Raw genomic sequence first — 25,498 nt, forward strand, 5'->3', positions numbered from 1 at the left:
TCTTGGTACCTGACAGGTGATCCAGCCACTGAAGCGAAGTTTTCAACGTTTGCACAACTATTTAACATTAAACAACAACAGACATTACTTCAAGCATATTTCAACCACATTTCTATTATAGTATCCAAATATTGAGACCTATACTTGGCCACATGTAGTTATCCAGAGCAGCAGGTGGCGGTACTGCGAGTATCATTTGTTTTCCCGGATCTCAAATGCAATGTAGAGAAGAACGGGCAGTTTGGGCAGAGCTATGAACAAACTGTAGTAAATATACCGTAAGTAAATTAAATAAGCAGAATATGATAACAGACTGATTACGGTATCGTTAGCTCCTTTCTCCGGTCATTAAATCAGTACAGATGGCATGCGGAGGGAATGCGGGGTTTGGAGGTTGCAGTGTATCTGGGCGCTGTCACTAATAGAACACGTTAGCTTAAGATTAGCTAGGCTAGGCTATGCTAGGCTAACTGTGTGCTGCTGTCGCATATTTACTGTGTAGTTAGCTTTAGCCTGCTAGCTCTGTGTTATTACTATTATTCCTCACATTTTAGCAGAGTTATCTCTAACAGTATATCTGGGGACGTAGCATATTCTGACCGTTACTCTATACACAGATAAATCAGATTAATGCTGTTAAATGGTTGTTTAGGTGTTTAGTTAGCTTTGGCCAAAGTAAGCCAATACTGTCCGAATTAGGCTCATGCTAACCTAGCTAGCTAGTACCAGTTTATGTGGCCTAGAGAGGACTATGTTTATTCTGGTTTCAGCGTTCACCTAAATGCTCAAAAATCCAAGACATTACAGCTTCACAATGATTCAGTCTAAAAGGTTCAATATGTAGTTAGTGTTTTTTGAGGGAGCCGTGTTCACTAGGGGTGCACTGAGTATTCCTCAAGCAAAATTATGCAGTCTAAAATGGTAAAACTAACTTATGTGATAATTTACTATCGAATTACTGAAAATTATGAATTATTAAAGCCAAGTTTTAAATCATAGTGTACATTTTTTCAGTGTCAGTAAATATTTTTAAATAGTAGTTTCTATGATTGCTGTGATTGATTTTCTTTGACTGCAAAAAAGAAATGCATTATACTGTTTAATATACACAATGGTGAGGGGGGTGGGAAACGTGATTAAAAAAATAGAGCTCTGGGATTAGGGTTGATTACTAAAGATTATTAGTTCGATTTTGAAGCTAATCGACTTATCATATTTTTCAAAAATGTATTTATATTCAATGACTATTTCTGCATTCTCTAAATCTCAGGAGGGCTCCTGTTCCAATCCATGTTTTACCTTACCTGCTCAAGTCTGCACACCTGTGCATGTCACCCTGTTATCCATATGAAGTAGAATAAAAAAAATAGTCTTAACTGCTTAATGCGATGTTTTTTGTGAATTTAGTGAGTGGGTGATCAGCCCCTCCCCTGTTGTGGTGCCGGTACTAGTAATAATTAGTCCTCATTAATAGATCGAGTTGACACATTTTTAAAAGTGATATGTATGGCTACCTTTTACTCATGTGATTCAGGCCTTATGACTTGTTATGACAGAAATTGCCTCAGATTTTGTGATTTATATTATTGGATAATATAAATTTTTATTTACATTATTTAATACAGCTATTAAATTACAACTACATATTGTGCTTTAATTTAATTTTTTTTATTTATTGTGGAATACAGATCAAACCCATTGGGGTAGGGTTATGCACGCAGCTAGCTACATATTGATTTATGGACTCAAGAAACTATTAGATAAAGATAAATAACTATACACGCTTGAGTAAATCACTACATAGCTGGCTAAGCATAAATGTTGGAATTGTTTATCTGATCTTGTCTTGCAGACAAGCAGTTCAGTAAATTAGGTCTGTATTTCAGACTGTGAAGTCATGGCTCAGGAGAGGAAAGTGGGTCTGCTCAGAAGGACTTCTTCATCCAAGAAACCCCTGAAGGAAAAGGTGGTTCTTATGTATGATGAAATATTTACGGTAAGAAATTTAAGTTTATATGTTTTTTTTGATGATCTTTTAGTGATGTTGCTTGGTGTAATGAAATGGGTTAGGGTAAATTATGTGACACTTAGATGGATAAGAGAACCGATTGACTGATTGTGTTTAAGTATTTGAGTATAGGAAGAAAGCAACATGTTCTCTGTCATCCCAGTCCCAGTGGTTAAACAGCATCCAACGAGGAGGTGCTGTAAGTTGCAATAATACAATTTTAGAGATAGAAATTTAGAGATAAAAAAAAAAACTAAAACTATTCTCTAAAAAAAACTGAATAGGGGTGCAATAATGTACCAAATCTTAAAAATATTGTATTGAGTTCCTAATTATTGGTGGCAGACAGTGGTTTACGGTTGGTTTTCTAGACAGGGTATATGTCTTGTCTACACAGCACTGTTAATCTTGAAAACTGGCCATGTGTGTGTTGTGTTTAAGCTTTGTTGTTCAGTGTAAATTTATGATTGGAATAGCTCTGCAGTGGTAAATGTATTGTGCTTTGTTGCTAAGTATGTTGGGATTTGAGAAATGTTAAGTGTTAAAGTGACAGTCCATAAGTTTTTAGTGAGGATGTGTGGATTCTTTTCAGAGGGAATAAACTTGGAGATCTTTAGCAAAAAATCTGTTCTGCTCTCTTTTAGCTCTCCAGCTCTCTTCAGTTCTAATTCTGTGTTTCTTTAGTTCAATGATGCATGAAATGAGCAGATGAAAACTGATCTCAGAATATCAGCACATGCAGAATCTTGGAAGCAGAAGCACACTGATCCCAAATATTATAATATTTTGCCCTCTTTCCACCCAGAAACACTTCTACTTTCAGTAAAAAAGAGCTTAAGTACTTCTGCTTTTAAATAATATTTTGAACTGTTAAATAGGCTATGTCTTATTTAATGGTGACAAATAAATGTAAACCTGTGAAAAACAAAAAAAAAACTTTTAACACAGCTAATAGACCTTTTTCACACTTGTTGGTTAATGTAGAATCATAAATAGCGTAGTTAAGTGATTTCCGGTCGTGTTGTAATATATGGCTAAGGCTACTCCCTGTTTTTAAATACACCAATAATTCAGTTAAACTAATTTACCAGAATTTATACTCTATATCAGGTTTGAACTGTTTAACTCCAGCTGAAAAGCTCTGCTTGTTATGTGTTATTCAGCAAATTAATAAAACCCGAGTGAAACTAAACCATAGTGACACACCGTTCACTCCGGGTCAATCTAAAATTAAATTAAAATTAAAACAGTAATAAAAAAATGCATTAATTGCATTAATCAGGATTAATTGAGTCTGCATTTATTTATATTATTAACAATGAAGACTGTTAGCAGTGTGTATTGGTGAGTAGTTTAATGTGTGAGTGAGTAGGGAACAGAATGAAGCTCAGTAAGCGTTATTTTTTGTGTAGTTCAGAGATGTGCTGATCATAAAGAAGCACTCTGCTCTGTAAAAAATGCTTCTCAATCTGAATGCAGCTGTTGTAGCTGAGCTCTAGTAATTAGCCGTGCTGTGGGAGGATCACACACGGAGCTCTGTGCAGCAGTACACAGCAGGGGGGCTGCGGGAGGCGTGCAGGATCCGTATTCCCAACACACACCAGCCTTTAGTCCATGCTGGAGAAATGTTAGCTGTGCTTCTGTTAGCTGTGCTTCTGTTAGCTGTGCTTCTGTTAGCTGTGCTTCTGTTAGCTGTGCTCCTGTTAGCTGTGCTCCTGTTAGCTGTACTAAATATCAGTAAAGATGATTGACAGAGTCTGAAAACCAGCTAGTGCCTGTTAAACAGAGCAGGAGGAAATACCTGGATGTGATAATGCAAACACTACAAAAAAAAGGTCTATTGGATCATTAGCCCCCCAAAACAATAATTGGTCTGTCTTTACGTATTTTCTTGCTTTACCATCTGCTGTGTGTGTTCGTTTAGAGAATTAAACTGGGTGAAAACCTGGGCCTCCAGAACAGGAGTTGCGCAGCACTATTTTAAACTGTTGAAAGTGGATCAGTGCAGTTCAGCAGTGTTACTGCATAGAGATGTATTGATGCCAATAAAAGGGGTCACTGGTGTTTATTGATGTTTAAATTACTATAGACAGAAGATCTAGTGGACAGTTGTGATAAAATTAGGACAAACCCTAAAAAACCTTTGTCTTTTTGAACATATTTTAACTTAGACATTTGAATTTCATTTTCGTTCATTAAATTTTACAACTTCTGTTTAAGCTTAAATGTCTTTGTGATAGAATATGTTGAAAAAGACAGTGGTTTTAACGGTGTGTTAATTTTTTTTCCACATGACTAGATGTGGAGAATAAATTATGTAGGGATTTCAAAACATATTGGATAGTGCACGGAATATGGTACATAGGTTTTGTTTTTCCGCAGGGTGGCAGGATAATGTTGTTTCCCACTGTGATACACAAGACCTTATTTAAAATGGATTTAATGGGACAGGCCTTTATATATATTTTTTCTCATTTTAGAAAGATGACCCTGCCAAGACTAACCCTCGCTTCTGGGACGAACTCTTTTTGATGAAGGTATGTGTATTTATTATTTTCCAGTTTTTACTGATATGTTAAATGTAATCTAATATGTAGATAAACAAAAACATTTGTAATATATTTTGGATATTATATATTAATTACCTGAACACTGTATTTTATGTTTAACTATATAATCAGGTCAATTTGGAGTATCTGGAAGCAAAGCTGGAGTCTCTGGATGGTGATGAAGTGATGCTGATCAAGGAGAACCTCAATAGTCTGTTCCACCACTGTGTGCAGGCTCTGGAAGAGGAGCATCAGATTAAAGTAGTTAATGCACTGCAGGTAGGGTCATGCCCAGGTTTTGTTTTCAGTTGGGTTTTAAATTTTATTTGTCGTTTAGCTAATAAAGAGGTACAGCAGATCACTGTAATGTTGCTTCTCTGGGGCAGTGATACAAACAGCTAAAAATGTGCAACGACACTATGAAATATAATAAATGTGGCCAATTAACGTCTTTCTTTCTTCCTGTTTTAAGACTCTCTGTGCCTTGTTTAGAGGAGTCCATCAGAAAAACAAATCTGCTACTGGCTTTGACATAATCAACATGCTGGTGGGATTTGACAAAGCTGAGCTTAGGATGAAGGTGAGTGTGAGAGGGTATGACTCAGGGTTTTTTAAATGATAATTTCTGTCTTTTAATGATTTTTATAAACAGGACCCGGTATAATATGTTTCAGCCTGGATTGCTTTTTTGACATAATGTTCTGCATCACATTCAATATTATTTTTACTCCCTCTCATATTGATGGGTAAAAGCTGTAAAGGGCTAGGCAAGTAACGTTGGATAATGAGGTTTACACCTGGCATTAATATATTTTTGGTGATTTGATCTTGTTCTGATTTTACATATCCGCACCATGTTCTAATTTAAAAGCTCTCATTTTGTAAAAGCAAAGCAAAGAAATATCATGGTTGCTTTATTAAAGTTATAGTGTGCAGTTAAAGGAGTGGTGGTGATGCCGTTTTCTCTGTATTATATATTGGTAAAATTGCTACGTCACTTTTTTTTTTATTTCTGTATCTGTATTTATTTCTGTGTGATTATGATGTTTTCTTTATCATTTCTCTTCAAAAAATTTTGCACTACAACAAAACAAATATTTGGTGTACACTACTGCTGGGCGATATGGGAAAAATTATATAGCACGATGATGATATATATCATGATATACCACATTTATATAAATAAATTAACAAACACGAAAATGAGGGTATTCAATCTGTAATTTTAGTTCGTTTTAGTTTTTTCTTTTAATTACCATTTTTATTAGTTTCAGTTAAGGAGAATTTTTACTTTCAGTTTTCGTTATTTCATTCATTTTCGTTAACAATACTATTTGGTTACTTAGCTATATGTGATTATCATACCATAGCTTTATATAAAACAAAAATAGTATTAAAAACAGATGACTACATCACAGGCTATTTCCTGGAGCCTGAGGAAAGTGATGGGAATTCTTGGGTCGGGTCCGGGCAGAGAAATAAAAGTCAAAGTATCCTGCAGTTTAAAAAAATGGAAAATTAATAACAATAATAATATAGCTCTCCAAACTAGAGTTTAGATTGTCTGCCTGAACGTGAATTTGGTCCGGCGAGAATTCTCATCGCTTTCCAGGCGTGCTGTCGTGTTCGGCTGAAGAAAACGATCTGTGGCGTGACGTAGAACTATGTTCAATGTAGCACTATTAAAGCTCCACAGGTGGATTAATGGGTTTGCGGCTCGTGGGGATTTGGTGCTTCTTCTACTGCTTTGGGGCTGCATGACGTTCAGTCTCTCAGCCTGCCAGTCAGACTACACTGTCAGCATATAAAGCACGTGGGTTTTCCTACAGGACAAACCATTTAAACATGCTGATGAGCTCTCCGCCACCGATTAAAAAAAATCACACAGTGTCTGTCTGTCTTAAAATAGTTAGATACAGCTATTAAATGAATAAATCAACATTCATTGAAAAGACCAGTGTGACGTTCTGTATGCTAAATAACAAAGAAGGCAGCAACAAGCTAAGAAGCTAATAACAACATTTAATAAAAACAGAAAAAAAGATATAAAATAGGAAAATAACCAACTAAACTAAGCTTAAAATGCTAATAAATAATCTAACGAATTCTAAAAGATCAAAACGAAGTAGTGAACACTCAAAGCAGCAGCTTAAAGACAGAATATAAAGCTTTACCAGCGCTATGAGACACAGCACCTATCGAACAGAAGGATCAGCGGCAGCGTGACGGTTCTAGTGAAATAATTAAAATGTAAAAATACCCAACAGAGCGCCGCGTACCACATAAAATCAGTCCCAGATCTTCACCAAAAAATAGAAAACCATGATAGAAACCCAACCCTAACGCCAGTACATTTTATCATAGCCTACGTCTTATATTAGCATGAATAATTGATGAAATTACTGTAGAAACGATAAATCCCCACAATGTTTGTCATATCGCACAGCACTAGTGTACACCATGTGTATTATGCAAGCTGATTCAGTGTTTTTCTTAGGTAGTTAATAAAATGCTTTGTGATTGTGTATTGTAGGACCTGATGGAGAGTCTGGACAGTCTGCTGTGTGGAGACGGCTCAGAGAGTCTGAAGAGCTTGTGCCTGAAGTTGTTGCTTTGTCTGGTTACAGTAAGGATATGTCTTTTTTAAGTCATTTATAATAGTGGTTATGATTTAAGTTAAATTAAATTAAGTAACTCATAATATAGTAATAATATAAATGATTCTCTTTCTTTACTAAGGCACATGCATATTTTTATTAGACTTTTTCTGTGACACTTATACTTTTTCTGTGAGTTTTACTGCAATAAAACAGTAACATTTGGTATATTTATAGTTCCATGAAAGTGGGTTTGTGTAGTTCTATATTTAAAATATTTCTGTTTTATGGAACCCTGTGTAATGTTGATAAAGCATGACTTTATTCAATTTACTTAGATTTTCTGTTTTTTTTCAGGTCACAGACAACATCAGTCAAAATACTTTACTGGAATACGTCATGATCAACAGCATATTTGAGGCCATTTTACAGGTAGATATTGAAGAGTAACTGTTTATTATACCTTGGGTGTATTGACAAATATCTTTCAGTTATGATTACTTAACTTAGTATCTATAAGTACATAATCATTGTGTGAAACCTTGTATTTTATATACATTTATACAGAAGACTAATCAATTCTCACATTTTACTTTATATACATTTATATAGAAGATTAACCAATAACCACAATATATATTCTTTACACATATAGTAAAACATTGCTTTATCAGGCATGTGACTAACACAGACTCTATTATATGACAAATTAACCCACATGATACATAAGGCATTTACTAACACATAGGATCTATTGTATGGCGTACTAACCACTCATTATTAACACATTAACATATAACATATGAAATCTATTGTGTGACTTGCGTAGCTCATGCTTGAAGCATTTCGTTCACTGCATGACCCTAACTAACGGCCATCAATCATCGGCTGGTACACTCTGTATGATTTCGACTGGTACACTCGGTACGAGACTAAATTGCTACAGAGGAGGCTCTTAGATCAAAGCGGCCTACTCTGTGTGGGTGCCTCCCTAAAACCGCTGCTTCAAAGCGGGGGGTGACGCACACTCACACAGATAGTGCCACGATGTTCCATTCTGGAAGAACACAGTCAAGGTCAGACACTAGTGGTCCGGTCAGACACGTGAAATGGATTACTAACACGTGAAATTACGCATGCTAACATGAGATGATTTTAGCAACGCCTCATCAGCAGGTTTCACGTCATTTGGGGTATAAACATGGAGTCAGATCAGAGGGGGTCAGAACTTATACTGGGACGGCTGTTAGACGGTCTTTCATGTGTGGGTTCTCCTGAATATTCAGTACTTTGTAATAAATACTTGGTTTGCTTTCAACTTCACTCCACCTGTCTGCGACTCTCTATCAAACGAACACGTAGGGGAGTTGTACCCCGGATGAGGGGTGGGTGTGGACCCATCTTTCATTTCTTTTCTACAACAATATTCATTGCTAAGGTATTACTCATTAAATATCAAAAGGCTACCTTTGGATTTGTCTTAGAAGGGTATTTCTAAGTTTTTAAAGAACCTTTCATAGACCGTATATGCAAGTAATCAACTGGGTTAATTCAAGGAGATTTCAACTTCATTTAACATCACGTGTGTTACATAAGGTGGAACAAAATTATGTTCCCACGGTCCAGTTATACCCAAGAGCAATTGTTAAAATATATAAATATAAAGACAAAGTAGAATAGAATAGAAAATAAAATAATAATAAAAGAGAAAAGATAAATACACAAAATATAAAGAAGTAGAGAAGTAGCAGCAACATGAAGTCCAAAGTGGAAGTTGCTGTAGCAGCATGGATATGGCAGCATTGGATGTTATTAAAGCATAGTTAAAATTAGCTTGAATTTATGTTTTAATTGCCTCAGTTTTAGTTAGGCCTGTCGCGATAACCATGTTATCGACTTATCATATGATGATTTTTTTTTTTATTGCGATAATTTTGCCGACGTCGATAACAGCCGGGTGGATCTCGGCGGATCTGTCAGATAGCGACATCTATCAATTAGGAACTGAGTGCATACAGAGTTTATGCAGCAGTGAGAGTGAGCAGTGACGGTGCCACTACACACACACTACCCTACGCGTGCGCACACACAGCGGAGCATGAGTAGTGTGTGTGTGTGTGGCGAGATGTGTTTGGTAGCGAACGAGGCTAATTGGACTTTCTCAAAACTAAACAGCTTTAGAGAACGTTTAAGGAAGTTTAGTCCGGGATGGGCTGTGTTTTAAAACCGTGTTCCACGGCTCCAGTGCGGGAGTATTTTGGGAGTATTTTGGGAGTATTTTGACTTTAAGCCAAGTGAGCGTGGAGAACCATCAGCGCGAATCAGCCGGTATGTTTACAAGGTTTCACAACAGTGGAAACAAAAGCTGGCAATACTACTAACCTGAGATCTTATTTAAAGCACAACCTTCCAGCCCAATTCATCCAGCAGAATACTGAATATAAAAATTGGTCTCCCAGAGATATCCTGCCTCAGGAAACATGCTGGTGTTTTTTGCTCAGAATTTGTCTGACAGTTACATTAAAAAAATACATTTATAGCAAGAGCTCTGGCCTCCTGAGCTATCTGTGTGTCTTCAATCATATGGACTAAGCTAATGTGTGTTTTACAGCATATTAAACATATATCTGATCATAGATCTGCAAGTGCCCATGTGTTGAGTGTTGAGTGAGTTTTAAAAAAAAAAATTAATGTAAATGTTACTTTAATCTATTTGTTACTTTATTTTTTTTAAAGGGTCTGTTTAATATTTAGTGCAGTTTTCCAAAAAATTATTTGTTTTAGTTATTTAGGATATTAAAATACTTTTATATGGGGAGCCCAATGTCTGCTCTTAATAATATAAAGTTAGTTTAACTGTAAAATGGTGTAATAGTATTATTATGCTAGTATATTATTAGTGTGGCACATTGTCTTAAAGAACCTTTGGAAGCCCAGAAGCAGGAAAAATCATTTTCTATATTGGTGCTTTAAAATGACAATATTATCGTTTATCGCAATAATTTCTGGGACAATATATCATCCTGAAAATTTTGTTATCTGGATAGGCCTAGTTTTAGTACAACTGACAGAATGTCAAACAGCTTACTCATTCACAATAGCTGTTGTGATTTATACAGCTTTTTCATGGTAAATAAATTTGAGTTTGAGTTGAGACTGTAACAGCCTTAGGATTTTGAAATTGGCCCTGTCTTTATTTTCTTTCCTTTTGGTGATGTAATTTTGTATACCCAACACTTACTTGAGTTTTACAGTCATTAAGTAATACGCTGGATCACCTTCACCCTTTTTTTCCTCAGTCCTGGTCCTGAAGCACACCTGCTCTGTACAATTAAGCTGTTTCTCAGCACACAAGTACACAAGTCTGTACTCCCGTACTTGTGAAGAACGGACTTGTGAAGTTCAGATCACGAGTGTGGACTCCCGAGGACGGGAGGAAGCGGGACGTTTTTTTGTGTAATTGAAACAGCTGTGTACATGATGACGTCACCCTCTTAGAGGAGCAGAAAGCTTTTATCCGAAAACATAGGAGCACTTTTTCACCTAGCAGTACTGTTTTGAAAACGTACAGGTGCTTACAGGTATGTACCTTCTCCTCCTGCATTACGCTGATACTGCTGAGAGGTGCATTCTGGGTTATTGGGCTGTAAGAAATTTACACAAGTCACCTTCTATGCATCCTCGATAAAGTGGGAGGAGCAAGAACACATCCGGGTATTAGTTGTGTACTTGGCAAACTGTGATCTTCTAAAATGGAACAGTACTTGGGCTGCGACTGATGACGTTTTACGAGTCCACAAGAACACAAGTACAGACAAGAACGCAGATTGAGAAACAGCCTTAGTGTTTTCCCTGCTTCCAGCACACCTGATTCAGTTAATCAGCTCATTAACAAGCTCATTTAGAGTAGCTGTGTTTTGTCTTAAAGCAGCAAAACTGGAATATATATCTCACTTTCTCTCTCTCTCTCCCTCGCTCGTAGATTCTGTCTGATGTATCTAGTCGGGGTCAACATGGATATGATGCTGTGGTTCTTTTGGCTCTCCTGGTGAACTACAGGAAATATGAGGTAATTTACTTTTTGAGCTCATGAAATTTGTGATTTTAAATGTTAGATTCTTCAAAATAGCACCTCTTGCTTAGATGACAACTTTGCACATCTTGGCTGCATTTTCTCAGTCAGCTTCATGAGGTAAAGTCACCTGGAATTCAGGCTTTTAGTTAACAACTCTGCTTTTACTCCCCAATTTACACGGCCAATTACCCAACCCACTCATTAGGACTCCCCCATCACTAGTGATGCCCCAACACACCAGGAGGGTGAAGACTAACACACGCTTCCTCTGATACATGTGAAGTCATCCACCGCTTCTTTTCGAGCTGCTGCTGATGCAGCATTACCGAGCAGCATCACAGCGCTAACACTCAGGAGGAAAACTCAGCAGCTCAGTTCTGATACATCAGCTCACAGACGTCCTGTGCTGCGGACATCACCCTAGGAGTGATGTGGGGAGAGAGCGCCATCTACCCACTCGGAGGAAGCAGGGCCAATTGTGCTCCCTCTGAGCGCCGGCAGCTTGATGGCAAAGCTGCATTATATTTGTATATTTAACTTAAAGATTTTAAGTGTAGCAAATATTTGAACATCCCCTTAGCAAAGGCAGGAATTTGTGGCAGATGACTTGATTCAAACCTGAATTGATGATTTGAGACAGCGACCACCTGGAGCCCTGTGGATCCTTTTTAGAGATTTTTTTAGATAATTATTTGCTGGTAGTTTTGAGTGTGCAAACAGTTGAACATGCCAAATAAATTAACTCTATGTAAACTTTGAAATGTGCTGTATTAGCTATGGCACTTTAGTTAACTATATGTATTTATTTCCCTGTTTACTGTTTTCTAGTCTGTGAACCCCTATATTGTGAAGTTGTCTATTGTGGATGATGAGCCGACCTTGGACGTAAGTTTTTTGGGGTATAAATATTCTTTTAAAATGCTATTGAACCCATGTAATTTTAACAAATTTGTTATTATTATTATTTATATATATATATATATATATATATATATATATATATATATATATATATATATATATATATATATATATATATATATATATATATATTTTTTTTTTTTTACACTTTTAAAGGGTATGGGAATGGTTGTCCACCATGCTCTTACAGAATACAATAGGTAAGGAGGTTTTTTTTCTTATAGCTCTATAAATACCTAATTTAAACGATTGAATGAATTATGTTCTTTTTTTTTCTCATATTTATTTATTTTATTTATTCTTGTGAAACTGTCTTATCTTAGGCAGTACAAAGACAAAGACGAGGAGCGGCATGGAGGTTTTCTGTCCACTCTAACCAATATGGTAATTTATATTTTTTTGTTCTATCCTTTTCATACAATCTGTGAATGGATTAATTTATTATAATTACTCCTCTGATTTGCAGGTAGGCAGTATGTTTATTGCTGATGCAGACGAGAAACTGTCAGTACAGTAAGTTGATAAATTCTGGTTAAACAGTGTGTAGAAGTTAGTCTGGACGTTTGCAGAATTTTAAGAAATGAAAATACACTGCATTTGTCTTGTGTTTTTCAGAACCAATGAAGCGATCCTGCTGGCCCTGTATGAGGCTGTTCATCTCAACAGAAACTTCATTACTGTTCTTGCTCAAGTGAGTGTGACATCATTATCTTAATTTTAAAGTGATTTTAGATTGTACATTTTTTAGTCATAACATTAAAACCACTGAAAAATGAAGTGACAATATCAGTGTTGTTTAATTTTCCCCACAAAATAACTACTGCGCACACAGAGCCGGGTAACACTGATGACATGCTGTGTTGAGTACATAAGCCTTGGGTTCTAAAAGATATGTGTGTTTAAACTCATCATAAAAAATTCTCATCATGGAAATCATTGCAATATTTAGCTTTCAGTCATTTATCTGAACTGATTATCGCACAGCATTCATGTGCATGATATGTACATGTACACTTGTGACAAAAACTGTATATTCAATAAATAAGTTTATTTTAGTCTGTTTACAATATCTAATTAAATCATTGATTTTATATGTGAAAACAGAGTCATCCAGAGATGGACATGCCTACAACCCCAGCACCCACTGTCCCCACCACGCCTACTACACCACTCGGCACTACCCCTCCATCTGTAGATCGTAAGTATCGATGTCTGTCTGTGTGCGTGTGTGTCTGTGTGTGTGTGTGTCTGTGTGTGTGTGTGTGTGTGTCTGTCTCTCTGTGAATGTTTGTGTGTGTGTGTGTGTGTGTGTGTGTGTGTGTGTGTGTGTGCATATGCGTGTGCACGTTTGGGTGTATTTTTGTGTATTTTTGTGTGTGTGCATGTGTGCGCGTGCGCGTTTGTCCATATTTGTTTGTCTGTGTGTGTGTGCGCGCATATCTGTGTGGGTTTGTGTCAGTTTAAGTGTCTGTCTGTGTGGGTGTGTGTGTGTGTCTGCGTGTGCATACGTGTTTGTCTGTATTTGTGTGTGTGTGTGCGTGTTTGTGTGCATATGTGTGTGCGCGTTTGTCCATATTTGTGTTTCTGCGTGTGTATGTCTGCGTGTGTGTGTGTCTGTGTCTGTGTATCTGTGTGTCTGGGTGTGTCTCTGTGTGTGTGTGTGTGTGTGTGTGTGTGTGTGTGTGTGTGTCTGTCTGTCTCTCTGTGTACGTTTGTGTGTGTGTGTGTGTTTGTCTGTATTTGTGTGTGTACATGCATGTGTGCATGTGTGTGAGCGCGTTTGTCTGTTTTTGTATGTCTGTGTGTGTGTGTGTGTGTGTGTGTGTGTGTGTGTGTGTGTGTGCTCGCATTTGTCCATATTTGTGTGTCTGTGTGTGTGTGCGTGCAAATCTGTGTGTGTGTGTGTGTGTCTCTGTGTGTGCTCGTTTGTCCATATTTGTGTGTCTGTGTGTGTGCGCGTGCATATCTGTGTGCGGTCGTGTCAGTTTAAGTGTCTGTCTGTGTGGGTGTGTGTGTCTGCATGTGTTTGTCTGTATTTGTGTGTGTGTGTGCATGTTTGTGTGCATATGTGTGTGCTCGTTTGTCCATATTTGTGTTTCTGTGTGTGTGTGTGTGTGTCTGCGTGTGTCTGCTTGTGTGTTTGTCTGTGTGTCTGCATGTGTGTTTGTGTGTGCATATGTGTTGCGTGTTTGTCTGTATTTGTATGTGTGTGTGTGTGTGTGTGTGTGTGTGTCTGCGTCTGTGTGTGTGTTTGTGTGTGTGTGTGTGTGTGTGTAAGAGATGAAAAAGTTTCAGAGTCTGTGTGTCTGTGTGTGTGTGTGTCTGCGTGTGTGTCTGCGTGTGTGTCTGCGTGTGTGTCTGCGTGTGTGTCTGCGTGTGTGTGTGTGTGTGTGTGTGTGTAAGAGATGAAAAAGTTTCAGTGTCTGTGTGTGTGTGTGTGTCTGCGTGTGTCTGCGTGTGTCTGCGTGTGTCTGTGTGTGTGTGTGTGTGTGTGTGTGTGTGTGTAAGAGATGAAAAAGTTTCAGTGTCTGTGTGTGTGTGTGTGTGTGTGTGTGTGTCTGCGTGTGTGTGTGTGTGTGTGTGTGTGTGTGTAAGAGATGAAAAAGTTTCAGTGTCTGTGTGTCTGCGTGTGTGTCTGCGTGTGTCTGCGTGTGTGTCTGCGTGTGTGTGTAAGAGATGAAAAAGTTTCAGTGTCTGCGTGTGTGAATTTCTGCACAGAATTGTGTTGTGATAAACAGAGTATCGGGAAATCCCAGTATTGTGATATCACCGTTAACGTGGGCAACATATTGTGATAATATTTTATTGTGAGATGCTCTGTGATTCACACCTCTAATTAACACTCTGATATCTTTACTCTTGGATTAAATATAATGTAAAGTAAAGTAAATATAATAATTTGTAGTATGACTATACTCAAAATCAAACAGTACCACTAATTTAGTAGTGTCCAATGAGAGTTTACTTCAGTTGCTGTCAATCATACCTCGTTTTCTTCTCCGTCACAGTGATGCATAATCCTGAACTACCGTTAGACCCCAGCATGCAGACAAGTAACCTGCTGATCACATTTCTCAAGTACTCCTCAATTGTCATGCAAGATACTAAAGGTAATCCAGCATTTCTCTTCTCAAGCTTTTACTTTCTCTCTATTTTTATCTCGTGTTTGCCAGTTGTCTCAGTCTGTGAACTAAACTAGTCTTCTCACACGTGTAAATCTTCCTGCTGTACCTTTCCAGATGAACACAGACTGAACAGTGCTCGACTGTGCCTCATCATTCTTGCCTGTATAGCTGAGGTAATTTCCCTTTTCCACAAAAACAGTGTACAAAAAAAGAGTTTTGGTGGTTTCATTTGTGAAGCAGCTGACTTTTGGGTTTGGTTTGCAGGACCAGTATGCTGATGCATTTTTACATGATGACAACATGAACTTCAGAGTCAACTTGCACAGAATGGTGAGTAGGCACCATATTGTGTAGCTTAGCAGTGCAAACAAAGCAGTAGGTGTTTTATCTAGGGCACTTCTTTTTTTCCATGTGTCTTTTTTTTGTTTTTCCATTATCAAGGACTTACTGATGTTACATATTTAAACATGATGTACTTTTGGTCCCCTAAGTTTGTATAAAACAATTAACTAGGATTTCAAAATTTTGTTCTTTATCACCGAAAATTTTATATACAGCTTATTGCCTGCTAGAATTATTGCACATTTAAGAAAAGGTCCCTTTTTTATTGAGTTTGTGAGCAAAATTAATAAAACTTATTCTGAATCTAACCTGTGTCCTTGTTTTACAGCCAATGAGACACAGAAAGAAAGCTGCAGATAAGAACGTCCCCTGCCGACCTCTGGTCTGTGCTGTTTTGGGTAAGGCGTTGGTATCCTATTTTAGAGGGGTGGACATTGGGGGATAGGGTCAAAATTGTACATTCAGGATAAATAAACTAAATAAATAAATAAATTAAACAGCTATTCACATATTTCATTCCATGACATGTTTGAACACTTTTGTTTATTTAACACTGAAAGTTAAATTTAATTAGTTTTAACACAGATTTAGACAGATTTTGCAGATTTGAAGATATGAGTAAAGATGAAGATATTGTTTTTTCTGTTTTTTCCTCTTCATAGATTTGATGGTTGAGTTCATAGTCACTCACATGATGAAGGAATTTCCTATGGATCTGTACACGTAAGATTTCTGACCCGGCTCTGTTGAGCTAAGAGAAATAAACACTAATTTTAAAGCCCTTAAGAACAGATTTTTCTGTAAAGAAGAAAAATAACGGAACGCTCTTCAGACCTTTCTAACGGTTCATGTCCACTGGCACTTTTTTTTCCAACACATGTTGTCATGCAGGATCTCTTGGCTCACTGTGTGGGCATGTTTTTTATTCAAATAAGGCTAAATAAATAGGCAACCAAAAGACTTTACAATTTTAAATCAACCTCACTGTAATCTATAGTTCTATAAATCCATATCCCACAGTTTTCAGCTTCTATTCTGTGTTTAATGTGTGTGAGGCTCGTATGTGTGTGAAGTCACAGCTTGCTCTTCTCTGATTGGCTAGACTCATTTAAATAAAGTTGAGCTCTGCTGAACTTTTTCACCAGAGAGCGGGGCTGCGTTCAATGCAGTGCAACCCAGCATGCACTGCGACTCAGCATGCACTGTGGCTCTTTCCATTGCTTGCCGAAACGTACCATGAGACCTGTATGGGTGTGACCAACAGCTATCACTGGCAAACAAACGTTTGTTTACATCATCATTGCAACACAGCCTTGAGACGAAGACTCGGCTCTTTAGCTGACTCAGCGGTTGCTCAGACTCGAAGAGAGGGCGCAGCTATGTTAGCCTTTTGATTGGTCACAGATCTGCTTACACAGGCCTGACCAATTTTATAATAATACAGCTTTATTAGAGATTGGGAAGATATTTCAAATATATTCTTTGTACAATTACAAAAGAAACCAGGGGAGACAAATTAACCCAATTAGAAAGAAAACTCAGCTTTACATTCTTGGGGCTTTAAACATGTGTGATGCAGGCAACAGTTTGTTTACTTGATTATATATACTATACCAGGCTGCAAACATGCTTATTTGTTTGTTTGTTTTAAGGCGGTGTGTACAGATTATTCACAAGCTGATCTGCTATCAGAAGAAGTGCAGAATTAGACTACAGTACACTTGGAGAGAACTCTGGTCAGGTATAGTACTTATTCTTATCTCAGTACATAAATGCAGATTTGACAGTGCTTTGCACTATTATCTATTTAAAAAAAACGAATAGGTAGTGATGGAGCTGATCAGATCTTCTATCAGTATCAGATTCTGCATTGATGCCGTTTGCTCATGTAATGTTAAATGGATCCTTAAAATCCTTAAACCTAAATCATAATGTTAAATAGATACTTACTGATAGGGCTGGGCGATATATTGAGATTTAAAAATATCAATATATTTTCATATGCGATATAGACAAGACGACGATATCGTTTATATCGATATAGACACACCCACTCTAACCTGAACTGACCAATCAGCTCCTTCACATGGGTATGAGAATAGACCTGGCACCAGTTCGGCCCAGATTTACAGAAAACTCAAACTGCACTTTTCATTTACTTTTTCTTAAGCACTTTAGATGCTCTTTTTCCAAAAGCACAATGTAATTTTTTTATATACTCTTGTTTTTAGGCTACTTCAAGTGGAAATGGATTATAAAAAGACAGATATAAAACTTGGGACATGTAGCTTTTTGTCTCAAAAGTATCTTTTTGATATTACCTTATGGGATGAAAAAAAAATATTGATATATATATCGTATATCGCAATTCAGAAAAAAATATCGAGATATATTTTTTGATCCATATCACCCAGTCCTACATACTGATTCAGATTTCAGCATGTCCTGCACCAGGTAACCACTGTAATGTAACTTGATGTATTGTAAGACACATCACCAATCCAGATTCAGATCCACATCTTACCTTGTACCTGTGAAAACTTTGCTGATGGAGCAAATATCATTACCTGTTGGTTTGACTAAAATATCATTTGGAGATGGTGAAAAGCCTGCATGCTGAGGGGTGGAGTACGGTTGTGTTTTAGAGATGAGTAGTATTTAGGGGTGTGAAAATGCTCACAAATCATTTGGATTCAGAATTCTAAATTTACTATTTGATTTTTCCCCCTTGATATATGGAACAGATTTTGAATTATAACTAATCTATAGTACTGCTTTAAAAGTTAACAGGTATTGTCTGACACTGATGTTATATATCTGTGATAGTTTGCTTGTCAAACCCCCCCACCCTCATGCCAAATCTGTCTGGATGTCTTGTAATAAACAAAAAATGCATGCATGGCGTGGTGCTGAATTAATCCACTGTGTTTCTATTCTAGCCCTCATCAACTTACTGAAGTTCCTGCTGTCAAATGAGACCACATTGCTGGCCAAGCACAATATTTTCCTTTTGGCATTACAGGTAAGATATTATATCAAATAATAGTATGTGCAGTCAGAACATCAGAAAAGTTTGGGAAAGTAATTGTAAAATGTAAATATCTGTGTGCATGCTGCCTGGAGTGCATTAAAATTCAAATGCAACAAAACTGATTTCAGTATGAAATTTTCGTTGTGGTAAATTTGGTTATGCGTTACATTCATTAGTGCATGTACCTAAACCCTATGTGTACCATTTATTCTCCATGGGTCTGCACACATTAAACAGTGATGCCCTTACTGTGACTGTTTAAGTACGAAAACACTTCATACTTAAAACACTTCAAACACTTCGAATTAGTGCTGGGCGATATGGGAAAAATCATATATCACGATAACGATATATATCATGATATACCACATTCAAGTTTTTTTTTTTTTTAGTTATTCTTCGAAAAATATGACAAAATAATATCATTGCTTACTTTTTTCCAGCTTTATTTCAAAGTGACATTAAACCAAACTTTCACAAATGAGAATTACTACCTTTTAGTGCAGCAATATATATATATATCAAATGAAAACAGATGAGGTTGATGCAGTAGCTAATTAAAAAAAATACAGATATTTAAATTGAGTTATCAAAATAAACTCAGTTAACATTTTTTAAAGTGCCGAAACTTTTTTTGCGATGATTACTTTATTATCACTTATATAAACCCAGTTTTTGCAAAGTGACCACAAATAGAAATAAATAAAGGAATAATAATAATTTAATAATTAGTATTTTAATAAATTAGGATTAATTATTTTCAACAAGGATTTCTTGTACGTATCAAAACTATAGGGAATTAATCAATAAAAAAAGGCATAAACATTTGCATTATATTGTACATCTTCGCTTCTGAATATCGCTTTAAATATCTTTGTGTACTGGAATGTTATTTGGTGTAAAAATTGTATCAGTTATTTTTAATTGTGCTTTTCTTTGTCTTTGATCACAGGTTGTAAACCTCTTCAACATGTTCATCACATATGGAGACACATTCCTGCCTACTCCTAGCAGTTATGATGAGCTTTATTACGAAATTGTTCGTATGCACCAGGTGTTTGAGAATCTCTATTGCATGGGTGAGTTGTCTTATTTGTATTTGCATATGGAAATGTCCTTAAAGACATTTGATCCCATAATAAAGTAACTGAGGACGCAGTGCTTTTAAATATCTGTATATATATTTTACTAATGGGACACTCACTTTAATTGACTTGTTGAGCTTTAATTTGTATTAGGGGGTTGGTTTTGATGTTGATAAAGTAAGGATCTGTTGATGGATAGGGCTGCATTTATTAGTCCATATAACAAACAATGTTGATTAAAAAAATGTCTAAATTTCAGTGTAGACTAATTGATAATTTGCAACTGCACTGCACTACACAAACTGCTGTGGACAGTAATGCAGTGGGGGAGGGTTAAGGGCTGCTCACTTACTTCACTCACAGTTCACACTCAGCTCGGCATTCAAAACTGACCAAACACAACAGATTACTTACTTACTCAATAAATTATGTTCATTAAAATATCAAAAGATGTCACATTCAAATATCTTCTGGGCATATTTAAATCCCATTTTCAGCTGTTTCTTCAGTCCTTTAAGTGGAGTCAAACAACAGACAGAACAACAGACAGAACAACACAATACAACAGACATCACAGCAGATATCACAGCAGACAATACAACAGACAGAACAACACAATACAGCAGACAGCACAGCAGAAAATACAGCAGACATCACAGCAGACATCACAGCAGACATCACAGCAGACATCACAGCAGACATCACAGCAGACAGATCAACAGACAGCACAGCAGACAGAACAACACAATACAGCAGACATTACAGCAGACAGATCAACAGACAGCACAGCAGACAATACAACAGAGCAGACAGCACGGCAGACAATACAGCAGACAATACAACAGACAGCACAGCAGACAATACATCAGACAGAACAACACAATACAACAGACAGAACAACAGAATACAACCGACAGAACAACTGACAGAACAACAGATAAAACACAATACAACAGACAGAACAACAGACAGAACAACACATTTTAACAGACAGACACTTTATTAATCCTGAAGGAAATTTACTAGCCAGTAGTATTTACGTATGTCACAGTTATACATTAGTTAGGGCTGTATATATACAAGTATAAATTATGGGGCTGTTGTTGTGTTCTAAATGTGAACTTTTCTTTTGTGGTGTTTCAGTTCTCAGAGTTTCCACCAATGTAGGCCAGTGGAAGGAGCCGGCTAGTAAAGTCACTCATGCGCTGGTTAATGTCAGGTAGGCTATACATGTCCTGATTAAATATCCTTACATATATATTTTATTAAAAAGAATTTAGCTTGAATTGCAGCAGAACAGAGGCCCTAGCCGTGTGTGAGTTCCACCAATAGCTGTCACTATTACGATCATGTTAGAATCATCGTGCTTTGATACTGCAGCTTTGGACCAACTGTGTTTTGTGTTTTCAGAGCCATCATTAACCATTTCAACCCCAAGATTGAGTCCTACGCTGCTGTGAACCACATTTCCCAACTCTCAGAGGATCAGGTAAATTGCAGTGAGACACTTTTATGTCTTATTTGTAGTTAAATTTACCTTCTGTTAAATATTTTGCCGATGTATGACAGGAATGAAATCAGACAAAACACTTTCCCCTCATCAGTTTGATTGTTATCTTCAGTCGCCTTTTCATTAAAATACTTTAGGCTGTGTGTTATAGATTAATACAAATCTCTCCAACATTGTGTCCTGTAGGTCCTGGAAGTGGTGCGATCCAACTACGACACACTAACATTAAAGCTTCAGGATGGTTTGGACCAGTTTGAGCGCTATTCAGAGCAGCCCAGAGAGACAGCTTTCTTCAAAGAACTGGTAAGAGCTGCTTTACATGAAGAAATACAATAAAACATTAACTCTGACATAAAATTACATCTCCTTAAAAACACAGAGTATATACAAAAACGTGTAGAATTGGGTAACAGATAGAGATGGGGCAGATATTTATATAATTCGACGAATCGGATATCGGGTTTCCACGGCCGATCCATTTACCGGTCCATATTCCAGTCCACAGCTTGAGCTGGACAATAAACCCAGGATGTACAAACATTAATCAGCACAACACACCCATCTGTTGTTAAAAAACAGTCATTAATTTAGTTCAGAAATACAGTTAGCATCGCCAGTTAGCCGTTAGCCATCTCTGTTAAGATCTGCGGTCTGTTAGCCTAGCTAGCAAATGCATTCTGGCATTGTGAATGTAATAAAAAACTATTTTGAGTGAACTACAGCCATAATCCACATCTAATATCAAACCACAGATCCTACCAACCCTAACCAGCACTAAGAAATCAATCAGCTATTAAAAAAACTGTGATTAATTCAGCTCGGAAATACAGTTAGCATCGCCGGTTAGCCATTAGCTATTGCAGCTAATCCTCTACGCTACCTGTCAAAATAAGAGTCTCCTGCGCAACCATTGCAAATGCTCTTAATTAAATATTTAACGTATTTAATATTTAACTTTTTTTTTGTATATTTCATAAAAATTAAAACATTTAATTTGAAAGGAAACTATTGTGTATTTGTATATAAAGTATGTCAATTAATTTACTTTTGAATGCATTTACATTAAATGCAGTTGTGTATACTCCTCAAAGGCTGTGTGGTCTGTTTCAGCCTCATTATGTAACCTTAATCATAGTACTAATAAACTAAAAGTTTATCGAGACAGGCCTAGTTGAATCTGTTCTTTTTGCCTCTTTGCAGATAAGGCAGGACACCCGTGTCGCATACTAAATAGGAAAGCTTCTAAAACTCAAACATAGGAAGGATAATGGAAATAATAATAATAATAATAATAGGACTTTCTTAAAACCAAACAGCCTTAGAGAACGTCTAGAAGGTTTATGGTAGTCCAGTAGTCTGTTTTAATGCAGAGTTTCATGGCTTTAATGCGGAGTATTTTGGCTTTAAGCCAAATTAGCGAGTAGAACCATCAAAGCAAATGTGCCGGTGTGTTTATTTGTTTAACAACAGTGGAAACAAAAGCCTCTAACCTGAGATCTCATTTAAAGCCCAATTTTCCAAGCTGAATATTGAATATTAATATTTTTACCCCCAGAGAGATCTTGCCTCAAGCCCCACACGGTAAACATGCAGGTGTTCCTTACTCTGTAATTGTCTGACAGTTACATAAAAAAATACATTTATAGCAAGAGTGTGTTTGATCAGATGTTCACTTTAATGTATTAATGAATTAATGTAAATGTTACTTTTATTTTTTTTAAAAAGGCCTGTGGTTGTCATTTTCTTATTTAATTAGAATATTAAAATATTTTTATATTGGAAGCCCAATGTCTGCTCTTAATAATATAAAGTTAGTTTAACTGTAAAATGGTGTAATAGTAGTATTATGCTAGTATATTATTACTGTGCCACACTTTCTTTTTGCTTTAAAATGACAAAATTATGGTTTATCGTAATAATTTCTGGGACAATTTATCATCCTGAAATTTGTATTATTGTGACAGGCCTAGATTCAACTTCTCTTTTTCTAACAATTGATCACTTTATCTCCAGCCTCGGTAGAATGAAAACCTGTAGCTGCAACAAAAATTCAAAAAGCAAAATTTAAATATTATATTTTATTTATATAGAAATGAATGTTTAAAGCAAAGCAGCTTTACAGAGATACGGGTCCAAGTCGTTTTTGAGACAAGAAGAAAAACTCCTTCTTCAGACTAGGGGGAATAAATAATGGGAGGAACCCATCCCTCTCTGGTCAACACCTGTTAGTGTAGGACACAACACCTGATCAGTGTTAATATAAAAGTCCTTTCAGGATCAACAGCCTTGTGCACAGCTTTTCAATGTGGTGGGATTGGATCTATGCAGAGTTCTGAAGCTGGACCGCAGGCCTGGCAGGACCAATCAATCAATCTAATAATCCTTTATTTTCTCTCGGGGGGGGAAAAAAACATTGAGGGTGACCCTAATTTACAATGTTGCCGAGCCTTTATGACAGCAAAGGGATTGAACACATTTAATAATAATTTAGAAATAATAAGAAATACAGTAGTAAAAAAAAAAAAATAATAATAATAAAGAAGTACTCATTTTAAATCAGCATTTAATAAAAATAATTATGTAAAACTGAAAATTCTAAAATACCATAAAAAAATTGACACACAAAAGGTAAAAAATGTATAAAATAAGTAAATAGATAATAGTAAAAGTAAAGTAAAATGTTAAAAATGATAAGTGATTAAATTAATAAAAGAACTAAGAACAAGAATGAAAAATGAACATAAAAATTTAATAAAAAAAATAAAAGTAATAATAAATAAACAAAAATAAATAAAAAAATAAATAATAAAAATATAAAAAATAAGAAAGAAGGATAAACTAATAAAAAAGTAATTTGAAACAATCACAGGCTTTCTGATGGTGATTAGAAACTAAAAAAAACAGGACACAACAGGAGGAGGAGAGGATCTGGATACGTAGGGAAACAGATGGAGACAGGAACACACTGCTAAAACAGTGTCAACACACAAACAAATCTGTAATACAGCTCTCCTCTTTTTCTTATGTTGCTCTGCAGGTGCGCTCCATCAGTGTGAACGTGAGGAAGAACGTGTCTCTGAATACTCTCAGTCAGGATGTTCTTTTGAAGGAGTTTTCCTCAATATCCTGATCGTCCTCGTAAAGATAAAACACCCTGCAGATACCTCCATGTCTTTGTAACTTCTAATGTCACTGTTGGTTTTTTAATATGCCCGGCTCGAACCCCCTCCCCGTCTATGTTTGTGTACAGTTGTGGTCGGACCTTACACATAAGGACATGAATCTCATGATATTATTGGGCTTTCATTTTTCATTTCTTTTTTCTTTTGAGAAAGAATCTGTGTACAATATACATCTTTAATATAAAATAATAGATGAATGTGTGTGCATGTTGTGAATTTTTGGGTGGTTTTCTGAAATCAACACGGTACATGTAGGTTATGTATACCAGACAGAGTCAGAGCCAGACATTTTGAGCATTCAGGGCTTAATCTAAAGGATCTCTGAAGATACATTTTCCGGTTTACAACAGCAATATGAACTATTTTTCAAGCCGTCTGAGACGATAGACACTTAAAAAAAATGTGTACACCCTGTATACATTACTTGTTATTAGAGCATGCTAAAGGGCCAAATCATTCTGTAGAGCTTGCATCATATGCTGTATTTAACCCAATCCCTTATACGGCAAATGGTTCAACTTAAACAATGTTTGATAATATACAAATATATGTATAAACGGCAATATTAATTATAATCAGACTCAGCAGTCCAGAGTACATGAACAATAATTACAATATGTAATTATAAAACTACAAAATGTTGTATACAATTTGCAGAGCTGAAAAATGGACAGTGAGTTGTATGATCACTTTGTGAATTCAGAAATGTCTTCCCTGTAGAGACCAATACAGAGTTTATAGAGAATTGTCCTCTTCCAGTCTGTCCTGTTATATCAATAAATGACTGCATACTGCTATAATATTCTTCTATACTAGCAGTTCTTAATGAATGAAGGTGCATGGAGATAACTATGACATTAACTATTCCATTTACATTTTTAACATGTAATCAGTAATCTGTGTTAGATTGCATTATCAAAGTAATACTCCAAACCCTGAACTTAACCAAAAATAGGATTCCTTACTCTTTCTCAGAGATATATAGAAATGAAGTAGAGCTATTTCACTACTGTACTTAAGGACTAAAATGCTGCATCTGTACTCTGTACATTAGTATTATTTTTTCTCCTACA

General features: G+C 36.3%; 1 protein-coding gene across 2 annotated transcripts; it reads left to right on the plus strand.

The window, feature by feature from the left end:
- The first annotated feature begins 157 nt into the window (after positions 1-157).
- On the plus strand, positions 158-24,626 carry armh3 (armadillo like helical domain containing 3). Of its 2 annotated transcripts, none has more exons than XM_022669980.2 (26): positions 158-278; positions 1,887-1,996; positions 4,489-4,545; positions 4,690-4,836; positions 5,030-5,137; positions 7,091-7,183; positions 7,512-7,586; positions 11,137-11,223; positions 12,058-12,114; positions 12,307-12,350; positions 12,474-12,534; positions 12,617-12,663; positions 12,766-12,841; positions 13,255-13,348; positions 15,159-15,260; positions 15,390-15,448; positions 15,540-15,605; positions 15,946-16,015; positions 16,280-16,340; positions 17,270-17,358; positions 18,557-18,639; positions 19,601-19,727; positions 20,877-20,952; positions 21,144-21,222; positions 21,430-21,546; positions 24,281-24,626. In XM_022669980.2, the coding sequence occupies exons 2-26, from the start codon at positions 1,898-1,900 to the stop codon at positions 24,371-24,373; spliced, it is 2,067 nt and encodes a 688-aa protein (XP_022525701.1). In that variant the 5' UTR covers positions 158-278; positions 1,887-1,897; the 3' UTR covers positions 24,374-24,626. The 2 variants fall into 2 exon arrangements, with proteins under 2 accessions (XP_022525701.1, XP_022525700.1); XM_022669979.2 differs by having other exon boundaries at positions 161-278; positions 1,853-1,996.
- Positions 24,627-25,498: the final 872 nt, after the last annotated feature.

The sequence above is a fragment of the Astyanax mexicanus genome, chromosome 16, assembly GCF_023375975.1.
Source record: "Astyanax mexicanus isolate ESR-SI-001 chromosome 16, AstMex3_surface, whole genome shotgun sequence".
Taxonomy (NCBI): Eukaryota; Metazoa; Chordata; class Actinopteri; order Characiformes; family Acestrorhamphidae; genus Astyanax; species Astyanax mexicanus.

What these genes read in the sequence shown, in the direction of transcription:
- armh3 (XM_022669980.2), top strand. Translation starts at nt 1,898, where the DNA reads ATGGCTCAGGAGAGGAAAGTGGGTCTGCTCAGAAGGACTTCTTCATCC. An exon ending in TACCCCTCCATCTGTAGATC is followed by an intron (nt 13,349 to 15,158) that starts GTAAGTATCGAT and finishes TCTCCGTCACAG; the next exon opens with TGATGCATAATCCTGAACTA. An exon ending in TGTCATGCAAGATACTAAAG is followed by an intron (nt 15,261 to 15,389) that starts GTAATCCAGCAT and finishes GTACCTTTCCAG; the next exon opens with ATGAACACAGACTGAACAGT.